Source organism: Hypanus sabinus, chromosome 4, assembly GCF_030144855.1.
Source record: "Hypanus sabinus isolate sHypSab1 chromosome 4, sHypSab1.hap1, whole genome shotgun sequence".
NCBI lineage: Eukaryota > Metazoa > Chordata > Chondrichthyes > Myliobatiformes > Dasyatidae > Hypanus > Hypanus sabinus.
This window is the reverse complement of record NC_082709.1, coordinates 125,748,031-125,760,689: the sequence shown is the minus strand read 5'-3', so window position 1 is coordinate 125,760,689 and position 12,659 is coordinate 125,748,031. Positions and strand designations below refer to the sequence as shown.

The 12,659-nt window shown below is 37.5% G+C and overlaps 1 protein-coding gene across 5 annotated transcripts in view; it reads left to right on the top strand.

The window, feature by feature from the left end:
• grik1a (glutamate receptor, ionotropic, kainate 1a) overlaps positions 1–11,627 on the top strand; it is a 354,991-nt gene extending 343,364 nt beyond the window's left edge. For 4 of the 5 annotated variants that reach the window (XM_059968113.1, XM_059968117.1, XM_059968114.1 and 1 more), the window contains one exon: positions 10,672–11,627. In XM_059968113.1, the coding sequence (XP_059824096.1) occupies positions 10,672–10,827 (156 nt within the window). In that variant the 3' untranslated portion in view covers positions 10,828–11,627. Of the gene's footprint in view, positions 1–916; positions 1,082–10,671 lie in introns of all 5 variants that reach the window. The other variant, XM_059968116.1, reaches the window with a different exon arrangement.
• The last annotated feature ends 1,032 nt before the right edge of the window (positions 11,628–12,659 follow it).

Here is a 12,659-nt window from a genome sequence, read left to right as displayed (position 1 = left end):
CCTTAGCTGTTGTTTACTTAATATTTCACTAATATTTGAGTAATCTTGTGCGTGTCTGTGCATATACAAATATATTGTTTGATTAAGCATTCTTGTTCATTCAGTGGTAAACATTAAACTAATTCAGAGGAAGACATGGGAGCCCAAAATGCGGGTCTAACTTTGTATTTACTTTAAGTGAGGCACACGTATCATGTGGTAACATGGTGGTGTAGGCTATTCACGTATTTATACATATAACCTGTAATTAATTATTTAACTGAACAGGAATGTTTAATCAAACAATATTATGTACAAGATTACTGAAATACAAAATACACAATGTTAGCAGCACTTAACTACTTGCTCTACATGGAGTACATTTGCTCACCCCCACCTTCTAAAGGACAGTCAGGGAAGAGCTTAATCCCATAAAAAACACTATGATTACCTCTTCAATAGAATTGTCACTTACATTCATATAATAATTTTCAAGTTGGAAATGCTCCAATTACAACTAATTAATATGTAGCTTGATAACAGAGATCGCTTTTTCTCAAGATGTAATGTTTGCACTGCAGACCCGTTTCGCAAAATATTTTCTCATCAATTGCTCTTTAACCCCAAAAGTTTTAAATATCATTTCCACATTCTCTCAGCTTCATCTAAATTTTGAAAGAACTCAATATAAACTGTTGTATATTTGCATTGCAAGATATTTACGATTAGCTTCAAATGATGCATGCTAATTGTTTGAAATGTTGGTTGCTGCATGGTTCATTACCACCAATCAAATGTGCTCATTTATCTTACCTCAACCTTGGGTTAATGTCATTCATTATTTATTTTCACTTTTTAATTTTCTATACAGCACATGTAATTTATTTGCAAGTTCATGCGATTAAAGTTATTTCTGCGCTTTTTTATTGCATGCAAGACCTTTTGTTCCTTTTATGGATCACAGTGTCAGCAACCTCATCCATCCTACTCCATCTCGGGAACCACCCTTTCCACTGAGTTAGAGTGTGGCAAACTAATCCGGGAGGAGAGGGGAATGCGACAACAGTCCTCCATCCACACTGTGTAGATAAAGCAGTGAAAGGTTTGTGCGTAATGTATTACTTGGAGTCATTAAGAAACTTTTGTATACGTTGTTTTTTAGAAAGTTTCTTTTACGCTTGGCTTACAATGCATTTTCACTTGGTAGATCAGAGTTAATATTGATAAACAAAATGCCTTACCTTCCAAATCAAATTTTCTCAGGTAGTCTGCTCCAGCTGCTCTGTCCATATGGTCACCATCATCACTTCACCAATTTTATTTCCAGCAGGTGGTTAATTTATTCCCAGACAGTCGTAAAACTAACAACAATTAACTGAATGGCAGCAGTGAGTTCAGGGCGATTTTCTGGGGCTTCATGAGGAAGGATATATTTGGAAATTTAAAAAATACCTGTCGAACTCAAAGATCAGTGTGTGAACCTGTTTTTCAAAATGAGGTGCATTGTCAAAAACTTGTAATGCTGCACAGATTTCTATGCTTTTACTATTATTGTGCGTAAAATAAATATTTTGAAGATCTGATGTTGCAAGAATTGAACCAGGTGTGTGTTAAGATCCTTCACAGGGTACTTATTCTAATATTGATGCACAGAGATTTAAATAAGTTGGTTGAAGTGAGATAATTCCACATTATGGGTTTATTTAATTTTCTAAACATGTAACTGTGTGTACTTAACATAGTTCATACAAGCTCCTATTAGTCTTAATTGTGGTGATAGGCCCATCATTCCCATGCTGCTGCTGGTACTTCCAGACCTGTCTCAATCCTTTCTTCATTTATATTAAAATGTATTAAGTAAGACATTTCTTACATGTAGTGTGACAAAAAAAGATGTTTCTCTGAAACTAATTGGTGTATATATTATGCATTTTTGAACATTTTCCTGTGTATTGCAGAATCCGTGTTGAGATACCATTTGTATGTCTGAGGCCCTTGAACGCATCATGGTCCAGTGATTCTCCTACTGGCTCCCTGATGCTGTAGCTAGTAGAGATAGAGTCTCAATATATTTTCACATGCAAGGGCTTTCTGTCATGTCCAAGTTGTATCCACTGCACAGCACTATTTAAATGTGCCATTTTAGGCACAGAAAAGGTGATCTGCAATGTTGCAACAGTCCTCCAAATGAAAACATGTTTCACATTCAGGAAACGCTAGCTACAAAAAGCATCCTTTCCTTACTTGCATCCCCAGATCTTCTACTAAATATTCACTTTCTCTGCTTGCTTTATATTAATTTCCTTCTGTCTCATTGTCCCATTGAATCTTCTTTGTAACTTTTCTGTGTATTCTTTCTGGGTAGGCTTTGCAAATGCATTTTGTGCTCAAATAGCATTTCTTTGCTTTTGTTCTCAATGGCCTTTAAACCCCAGAAACCTTCACGCCCTATCTCCTTGTGCTTCCTTTTCTTTTCCTTTCTTTTCTTTCAATTAGGTATTTTACCGGTTTGAATATACTACCCCTCCTGTGCTAGTAAATGGAGAACATGTATGTTCTTTATTAGTTTATCAGCTTACAATTCACGTGTTTTCGGAAGCTTTATAAAGAATATATTACATGGGGTCACAAGCAAAATTGTTGTATTGATCATAAAAAAGAGGGCATTTTTGTTACTGCTGGATAGAAAACAGATTTCTATAACTTGTTTATACTAATTGCTGTATTTAAAATTTCTTTTAAAAAACAAGGAAGAATTTTCTGTTATAGGAACAGTTTATCCTATAATCCCATTTATCCTATATTTCTAACCACAGCTTTCTCAGGGCAAAATCATTTGAGAGTACAGAATTATCATATATACAATGCCACACATTGCCCTTTGAAGTTTGTTCTGATGATCCATCAAGCAGAATAAAATAGTTCACTTGTCTCTGCTACAGTAATCCATTCACGTAGGTCATCAAACTAAAAATGCTAAAGCTATAGGTGTTAGAGGCACATATTCCGATTTCAAAGGACATCAAAAGTGGTAGTAATACCAGTGCCTCAACAACAGTGGTCAGCACCTCAGCACCAACAAGTTTCTATGATTTGGTGAGGAATATGACAACACATGCCAAAACCAGACTGCCACAGACCAAAGTGTCAATATTAGATAAGCCTGGATATCTGGTCAGCTACTTGCTACCCATTGTAATAGGTAAATCAAGACCAATTAGTTTAAAGGTGCTTGGAAGTAAGTACAGAGGAGATGTTAGGGTAAGTTTTTTATGCAGAGTGGTGAGCGTGTGGAATGGGCTGCCGGCGACGGTGGTAGAGGTGGCGGATACGATAGGGTCTTTTAATAGACTCCTGTATAGGTACATGGAGCTTAGAAAAATAGAGGGGTATGGGTAACTCAAGGTAATTTCTGAAGTAAGTACATGTTCAACATTGTGGGCCAAAGGACCTGTATTATGCTGTAGGTTTTCTATGTTTTTATAAAATTCATTCTAGAAGTTACATTAAGCCAGTGTTGGGTAGTGCAGATTGGACACAGTTCTATTCTGTAGGACTGGAATGGAAAGTTTCCAGTTCACAGAGAAAGAAATTTCAATAATAGCAAGCTTTAGAAAATACTGCACAATCAACTGTCTAATGACAAAAAGCTCGAAGTAGACATCTAGAAAAAAAGTCTTTCATTTACTGCAGTGCCTTTCATGACTTCAGATCACCTCAAGACATTTCATCAACAATTAAGTATCCTAATTGTAGTAAAAGCAGTTGAGGGAGGAAAGGGAAGAGATGTTCTGACATAATCATCTGTGTATTAGGATTGACGATTTTCCATGGCTACTAAATGCATTCAGATGAGATCAAATAGAAAGAACCCGAGCCAGGTTTGCTTCAAAGATAAATTATTTTTCTTAATGTGTTCCAACAAGATCATCTAGTTAAAGTACATGAGACTTAAATAAATAAGTTCCAAACAATTTCAGATAAACAACCAAATAGCTTTGTCCACAGACAATGAAGGCACAGTTCATGTTTCATGGATATGTAGGAGCTTCAGGTTGTTGGGGTTGCTAGGCAGTGCTTCTGGAAGGGATGAAAGGTCCTATTCTGCACTGTATCTCTAAATAAATAAGCTTCAAACCATAGAAACTGCTCGATAAGACAAAGGAACTACAAGCACTTAATAGAATGAGCTTTGATAGGGAACTTGATTGTTAGCTCATACCACTTCACAAGCATTCACTTAATGAATGCTTTTGGATGTCAAGGCAATAGTAAGTAAATGAAGATACTGTACATATGAAATAATTACCAGTGGGGCAATAGATGGAAATATAATAGAATATTAATGTTATTTGAGAACTCAGTCCTAATTATCTTTTGACAGAAAACATGGTACAATCCCTGCATTTTATCAGGGAAAATGTCTTCTTTTGAGGTTTTAAATATCAAGGTTTGGCAATGAGGCAGTGGTGCTGATTTGTTGACACAAGTTACATGAACCTCTGTTACTCTGACTCAAAAAGATGGAAGTTTTGTTTGATGGGGTAAGGTTTGAAGACCAAGTGGAAGTATTAATTCTCTGCCACCTGCACCTTCTCTAACGCCCACTTGCGCTTAAACCCAGGGATTTGCTTCCAAATATAAAGCTACAAAGAGGTAATCGTCCCCCTTTCACGTTTATTCCAGTTTCCCAAGGATATGTCTGTCTACTTATATTGGCCTGTTATGTTTGGTCCACACAATTGGTTTATCTTCTCACCCCAACTGATTTTTTAAAAATTTTATTAGCTTTCTGAAATACTACTATCATCCTGAAAGAATTATTGTAGTATGGATTTGTAAAATAAATGAATATAAAAATTAATATTTCAATAAGATCAATGTTCCACAATGATCTGTGCCTTTGTTGCAAAGTGCTTTATGGTCAACTGTTACATTTGGTGTTCAATCGTTAATGTAATATAGAAAACATGGAAGCATATTTATACACTGTGGTGTTCCATTGTTAGTGGTAAGCTAATGACTGGATAATCTTTTGTAATTACATTGGTTATACAAACCTGCTCTTTTTTGAAGTATTACTATGGATATTTCTGCATTCAATGGAAAGGGTAGGCTCGGGCCTCATCAAGTCTTTGTTACCTCCACCTGTGCAGCGGTCCTTTCATACTGCATTAAAGTTCCAGCGTCAACTTTGAGTCAGTCTGGAGTGGGGATTGTACCCGGGCTTTAATTCACAGGCAAGTGCTCTAGCACCGAGCCAAGAGAATAATAGCACACGCTTTCTAAAATTATCACTTTTCCTTTCTTTATTTATATTTCTGATGTTATATTTTTTGTATTGTTTGACAGCCTACCTCATACAAGCTTGACGAAGAATAATGAGAAAGAGATTGATCACATAATGATTTAGTGCAATAATCTGTAAAAACTTGTTCTGAAAAATCCCTTCTGGCTAGTCTAATCTGGGGTCATTTATAGTACAGATCAATTGATACAGAGAACATTGCTTCATACAACTTGTGAAACAAGATTATTAAGAAGATAGAAAATTATTGTTGCATTCTTAAACCAATATTTAGAGTTCTCGTGAATATGTCAGGATTTTTATATTGAATAACATTGAAATCCAGAGAAATCTAAGTAGATCATATAATAATTATAATAATAGGTTACCGAATGGTAAAGACTTCCTTAACTGATTTGGTATGGCAGCATGGCACGGTAGCATAATGGTTAGCACAATGCTTCAGCAGAGGCAACCTGGGTTCGATTCCTACTACAAGGAGTTTGTAAGTTCTCCCCGTGACCATGGGTGTTTTCTCCAGGTGCTCCGGTTTCCTCCCACAGTCCAAAGATGTACTGATTGGTAGATTGTAAATTGTTCTGCGATTAGGCTGGGGTTAAGTTGGGGAATTGCTGGGCCACATGGCTCGAAGGGTCAGAAAGGCCTATTCCAAGCTACATCTCAATAAATAAATAAATCATTTTAAAGTGGCTAGCGTGCACCTTCTGAGCAATGGATAATTATTAGTTGCCTTTGCTTGAAATCTGAGGCCTTTGATTTAATGCAATGCATATCAAGATACACTAGAGATCCTAGGAACCATTAGGTTAGGAAATCTCACTATAATAATGTAAATGAACAACGCCAGTGAAATCAGTGCTACTACATCTAATTGTTGTCCAAACATAAACAGGGTAAAATCATTCAATGGTTTCTAAAGCTATGAAACCTGCAATTCTAGTTTTACATTTAATTTTAGTAGATGTACTGTTATATTTGAAACCTTTAAGAGGCATATTTAAGATCTATGATCTATTAAGATAGAAATTAATATCTTTTGGATATTGAAGGAATCAGGTTAGCTATGCTTTTCTGGATTATCAGAACAACGTACTACTATTTTAAAAGTCATGTGTACACTATAGAACAAACGCTACCATCTCACCCAAAAGTACTGAACCAGAGTATTAGTGTTTTTACTCCAAAAAAGTGTACCTAAGTAGTCAGCATTTGCCTCAAAGAATCAAATGTCACTAACAGAGCCAGACATGTCACTGTAAATTCATTAGACTGAATTAATAAATAATAAAATATTTTCCATTTAAATACACAAACACCAAACTTGTACAAAACTGGAATTTTGATAGTTGCCATTTAACATTATTATTTTTTTCATGGAGAAATATAATAAAAAGGGTACAAATAATTATACTGTATATTGAATGAACTGAGATTTGGTAGTGTCACACCCTGATTACTTGGAAAAAGATAGGCAACTGTGTGGAAACAATCCCTACATACCACTTACCTGAAGTCAGGTTTCCATTTTATTTAATGCTTGCATCCTTGAGATTTTGCAAGTCTAGCTAATAAAATCATTTCTTTTTAGGTAGGTGTACATGGTGCCATAGACAATCTCAGATTTTCATCATTTTTCTTTCTTCCTTGAAAGATCCTTTAAAAATTAGTAAAGCTAAATATTTTTATTCTTTTAAAATGCACAACACAGAAAAAGGCTCAAATTGTCGTAATGCCAATTTGGTAGATCAATTATCAATCGAACAAGATCCTCATCAGTTTTTAACTAAACAATTTGAAGTTAACTACAGTATTACCAATTATTTCACTTGCAAACTACAATTATAATCACCATCATCTTCTCCACAGTAAATATATTTCTACACATGTTATTTCTTTAAAGTTAATAGACTTTGATTACTTTTTGTACTTTCTTAAGCATCTAACAATGGAAACAATATTTGATTTTGTGTGAAACTTTGTGTGATTTTTGTTTTCTCGACCACTCAGTTTCAAAGAAATCCATCATCTGATATGTATAAATACACAGTCAAAACTCTTATCTGTCCCAAATGTTCGACTTTTTACTTTGCCTCCTTATCTAAAATTATATTAAGCACTTAATTATTAATCAATGCCAAAGTGTCAAGTTCATAATGATGGCAATTCTAATAAATACTCTATATGCTCCTTAATATACTTTGAACCAATGATATTGCAAAACAAAACTTTGAATAATAAGTATTGACATAAATGCTTATTCATGCATTACAAGGGAAACATTCTTGTGACTCTAAGTTCACAGGTTGAGGATTCATCGCATGGTTGAGGCCAAAAAGTCTTGGCTAATAGTTCAGTACAATACAGAAGAAATAGTCAAAGTTTGCAAGCAGAACAAGCACTACACCTGCCCCTATCCCTCTTCCCTCACTACCATTCAGGGCCCCAAACATTCCTTCCGGGTGAGACGACACTTCACCTATGAGTCTGTTGGAGTCATCTACTGTATCCAATGCTCCCGGTGTGGGTTCCCGTACATCAGTGAGACCTAACATCATTTGGGAGACAGCATCACTGAGAACCTTTGCTCAGTCCTCCACAGAAACCAGGATCTCCCGGTGGCCACCCATTTCAATTCTACTTCCCATTCCCATTCTGACATGTCAATCCATGGCTTTCTCTACTGTTATGATGAGGCCACATTCAGGTTGGAGGAACAACACCTGATATTCCATCTAGGTAGCCTCCAACTAGATGGCGTGAACATCTTCTTAATCTTCCGGTAATTGCCTCCTTCCTCTTGTTCACTATTCCCCATGCTTCTTTCCTTCTTAGACCCTCTCTTCTTACCTGCTTGTCACCTCCCTCTGGTGCTCCTTCCCCTCCTTTTCTTCCATGGTCTTCCATCCTATCAGATTCCTCTTTCTCCAGACCTTTATCTGTTTCACCAATCAACCTCAGCTCTTTACTTCAACCCTCCCCCTCTCCCAGTTTCAACTATCACCTGCCACCTTGAACTTCTTCCTCCCCTCCCCCCACCTTCCTATTCTGACTCCTTCCCCCTTCCTTTCCAGTTCTGATGAAGGGTCTTGTCCTGAAACGTCGACTGTTTATTCCCATCCATAGATGCTGCCTGATCTGCTGAGCTCCACCAGCACGTCGTGTGTATTGCTTTAAGTTTCCAGCATCTACAGAACCTCTTGTGTCTCTGTTCAATGTTTGGAGGTGCCTTCTCTCAGATGATACCTTCATCCAGCAGCCAATTAGCTCTCCTGGGGAAGAAGAATGAGACAACTATCACTCATGTCCTGGACGACGTTTATTACTCAATCAAACAAACTAATTATCTGGTCACAATTTCATTGTCATTTTTGAAAGTGTTCTGTGCATCAATGGACAGCTGACTTTCCAAGCAGCTAGATTTCAAATAATTTTGTTCTCATTAAAGTCCTTTGGGATTTTCTAAGGTAATGAATTAAAGGAATCAGGTGGGGGGAGGAGGAAGGATTGAGGTATGGAATCAGACATGACACTCTTGAGTGGCTAAGAAAGGTTATGGAGCTGTACTCCTGCTTTTACTTCTTAAGTTACAATTCAGTATTATCCTTAGGAGCAGTCTTTAGTCCGTGGAAAAATTCTGCCATGAATCCTAGACTTCTTTTTACTTTTATTTATTTAGTGTAACAGCTCTGTAAGAGGTTCTTCTGGCCCAGTAAGTCCACACCACCTAATTTCACCCATGTGACCAATTTACCTACTAACCTGTAAATATTTGAAACCAGAGCACCCAGAGGAAGCGCACACGGTCACAGGGACCGTGGCAAATTCCTTACGGACAGCAAGTGGTGGGAATTAAATTCAGGTTGCTGGCACTGTAATAGTGTAATACTAACCACTTCTCTACTGTGCCGTCCACTAAGCCTGCGGCACCTGCTACTCCCAGACAGTCTCCCATCCGGGTACTTGCCAGGCCTGAGCCTGCTTAGCTTCCAAGATCAGCCGTGATCAGACATTTTAAGGCTGGTATGGCTGTAGACAATTCCTGACGTTGTTGCTCTAGATTTCCCTATGTGAAAGGGGTTCAGCTTTCAGCCACCTCACTGAGCACCATTGCACAGAGAAGTGAAAATGGAACAAGGAAGGCCACTTTGCTCTACTTCCCAATATGAACCGCAGATGGTCAAATGAACCAACTTTAGTGTATTGGTGGGATTTGCAGTTTCATGTCACTGTTCCACGAGAAGATGCAAAATGAGTATGAAAGTAAAAAGTAAAATTATGAGTCAATTTCTTTCAGGATTCTGCCACAGAAATGCTGATACTTCCTAGGATAAGTATTTCTGTATCAACACACAACCTAAATATACATGCCAAGTTCAGCCAGTCATTGCCTGGTAGCTGGGCAGGACCTTACCAAGATTATACTGAACATACACTAGAAAGTACCTTTTACTTCCTGTGTGAAATTAGCCCCAGTCCAGGATCCACAAAGCTATTGTTTGAGTGGGACTGGTAGGAAAGAAATTGAAGAATAAGGTGTTACCATCAACTAGATAGAACAAATAATGTTAATCATTTTCAGTTATGTTGCTGTGATTTTTTTATTTTTAATCATTAATTTTCAAATGTTTTTCAGGGCTTTCTGAATGGCCGAGATAATTAAAAACATTGAAAACTATGACAGGCAGCAAAGGCTGCCATACATTTGTGGGTGGGGCTTGTTCAAGCCCAGCCACGTCACCCTATAAGCCCGTCAGTATTTCTGGGCCAAGTCAGTCCAGTGACATTCTAGATCTAATGAAGAGACCTTTGGAGAAAATGGGGAACAGGCTGTGTGTCTGAATCAGGAAAATACATGTCCAAGTTAAACAGTGTTCTGAACATTTCATCTAAAACTACTAAACATATGCTGCCATCCTCTTTGCATAATTATCTAATTGCTGCATTATCAATGCTTTGTTTATTTAGATATCCGCCAAACACAATCCTGTAGTCCAAGGTCAAAACCCTTATCTCCAGTACAAAACTACCTGGAATGAGATTTGAACGCATAATCAGCCTTGGAATATTCTCTCTGAATTAGAATCATTCCAATGTTCTACCTTTAATTACAACTAGGAGACACTGGTCAATTATGTGTGACTCTAATCACTAGAAGTCAGGGGTTTCTCTGCTGCTCGAGGATGAGGAATTAGAATGTGCACCACAATGCCAACACGGATAGGAAAATGCAGCTACACACAGTGACAGCTCCAGATGCTCGGCTTCCAGTAGAGTAGTAGCTATGAATGATTGTATTAGAATAAAGTGACAAGAAGTTTTAGGCAGACGTTAGACTTACTTACAAAAGCTCTGCAAAATCACACGTTCCTACTTTTATTTCCTAGTGCTTTACATTCAGCACCGTGATCGAGGAACTCTGTATCTCACTTCGCTGCCACAAAAAGGTGAACAAAAATTCCAGAACCAGGAGAAAATATGGACTGTCAAGCATCCTCATGTGTCATCAAAGACGGATTGTGCGAAAAGAGACTATAACATGAAATTGAAACCTGCAAAGAGTCCTCGAAACGATCTGCAATTATGCTGTTACCTCATGGAAAATTTGCCAGATTATTGGACCTCCCGACAAAAGATAATGTTGGGATTAAAGAACTCTTTGAACTGATTGTTTTTTTCTAAGTCATTGTATGATGGTGAAAAGTTTTGTGATCAATTGTTTCTTCATCCATTTGCAGAATTGGGTGGTTTAAGTGGTTACCTTTGTACTTAACTGATCAGTGCAGCTGAAACAGTCCCTTGCAGTATCTTTGTAGCACGAGAATCTTCTAAAGAATAGTCACTTTCTCTTGGTGCTTACTGTTCAACTAAATGCATTTATTAAAGTCTAAGTGGTGAAACATCTTAAAAGATCCAATTCTTCTTCTCCATAATCATTGCTATGCTGTAACAGCTGCAGCAGATAGTTGATTAAAGAAAAACAGGGCTTTATTTGAGTTTAATTTATAAAAATTCCTGTTGAATTCACCACTTAGTCTATCATTTTGCTACAGATCATTTGGCTAGATCCTCATACTCAATCTCCTCTTCTGTTCCCCTGAAGCAGAATGTTTTGCTTCTGCAATGCACATAACCTCATGTATGATACTGTTGGAAGCCCTGCATTGTGATAAATAGGTCCATTAGTTTATTGGATTTCATTTCATTGTGGGCACTTGTAGACAGTGAATAAGTTATCTACAGATTAAATAATCTGCTATGCTTCATTAAATCATTTTAAGTTTAAAAAAAAAATTTCAGAAGGGCCAGGACTGAGCATTTACAAGTTTTCGCAGTTCTACCATTTAAGACTTGATTTAATCTGTTTTTATGTTTCTGGAATAAAACATTGAAAGCTTTTTGAAACTGTGGCTGCATCATCTCAATATATCTTGTAACTTAATGAATGCGCACAAGATCAGAGATTGCTACAACACCAAAGGGAAGAATTTAAGATTCAAGGTTGTTTAATGTCATTTCCAGTACGCAAGTGTAAAGGAGATCAAAATGACTATTACTCCAGATGTGATGCAGCACAAAAAATAACAAAACAAATATAAATATATCAGATAGCTTATACACATAGATTGATTGTATGTACATAAAGTGATGCTAGGTACAGGAATGCCTGTACATAAAGTGACTCTGACAGGAAATGATAAAGTAGTGAATGTGGGGGGAGTGGAGTGGTGGGTTAATGGATGGAGGTGTTGATCAACTTTACTGCTTGGGGAAAGTAACCGTACCGGTAGCCTCCTTCCTGATAGGAATGGGATAAACTGCCTATGAGCTGGGTGGGTGGGATACCTCATGACATTACTGGCCTTTTTCCAGCACCTTTCCATGTACATGACCTCAATGGCAGGTAGGCTGATGCTGGTGATGCGTTGGGCAGTTTTGACTACACGGTGTAGAGGCTTTCGATCTGCTGTAGTGATGCAGCATGTTAGGATGTTGTTCATCTGCATAAGCATGGGCATAGTCCGGCTCTCTCCAGCCTCCTCAGAAAGAAGAGGCATTGGTGAGCTCTCCTGATTGCACAAGCTGTGTTCTGGGACCATGAGCAGCCGTGCATGATGTGCAGTCCCAGGAGTTTGAAACTGTTCACAGTTTATTGAACAGTTAATCCAGAAAATAAACATTAACATGAAACATACTGTGGATGAGATCAGTTTTCTGCCTGACTTCCTTCACTGAGACTGAACTGAATTTAAAAAGATTTGTTTCCCTGGGAATGCAGGAAAATATTTGTTTACGGAACTCAAGTAGCTAATGACCAGAGTTGGTGAATCAAGTTGTTTTTAAGTCCGTACCTTATTTGCATGTAGTGAGTTAG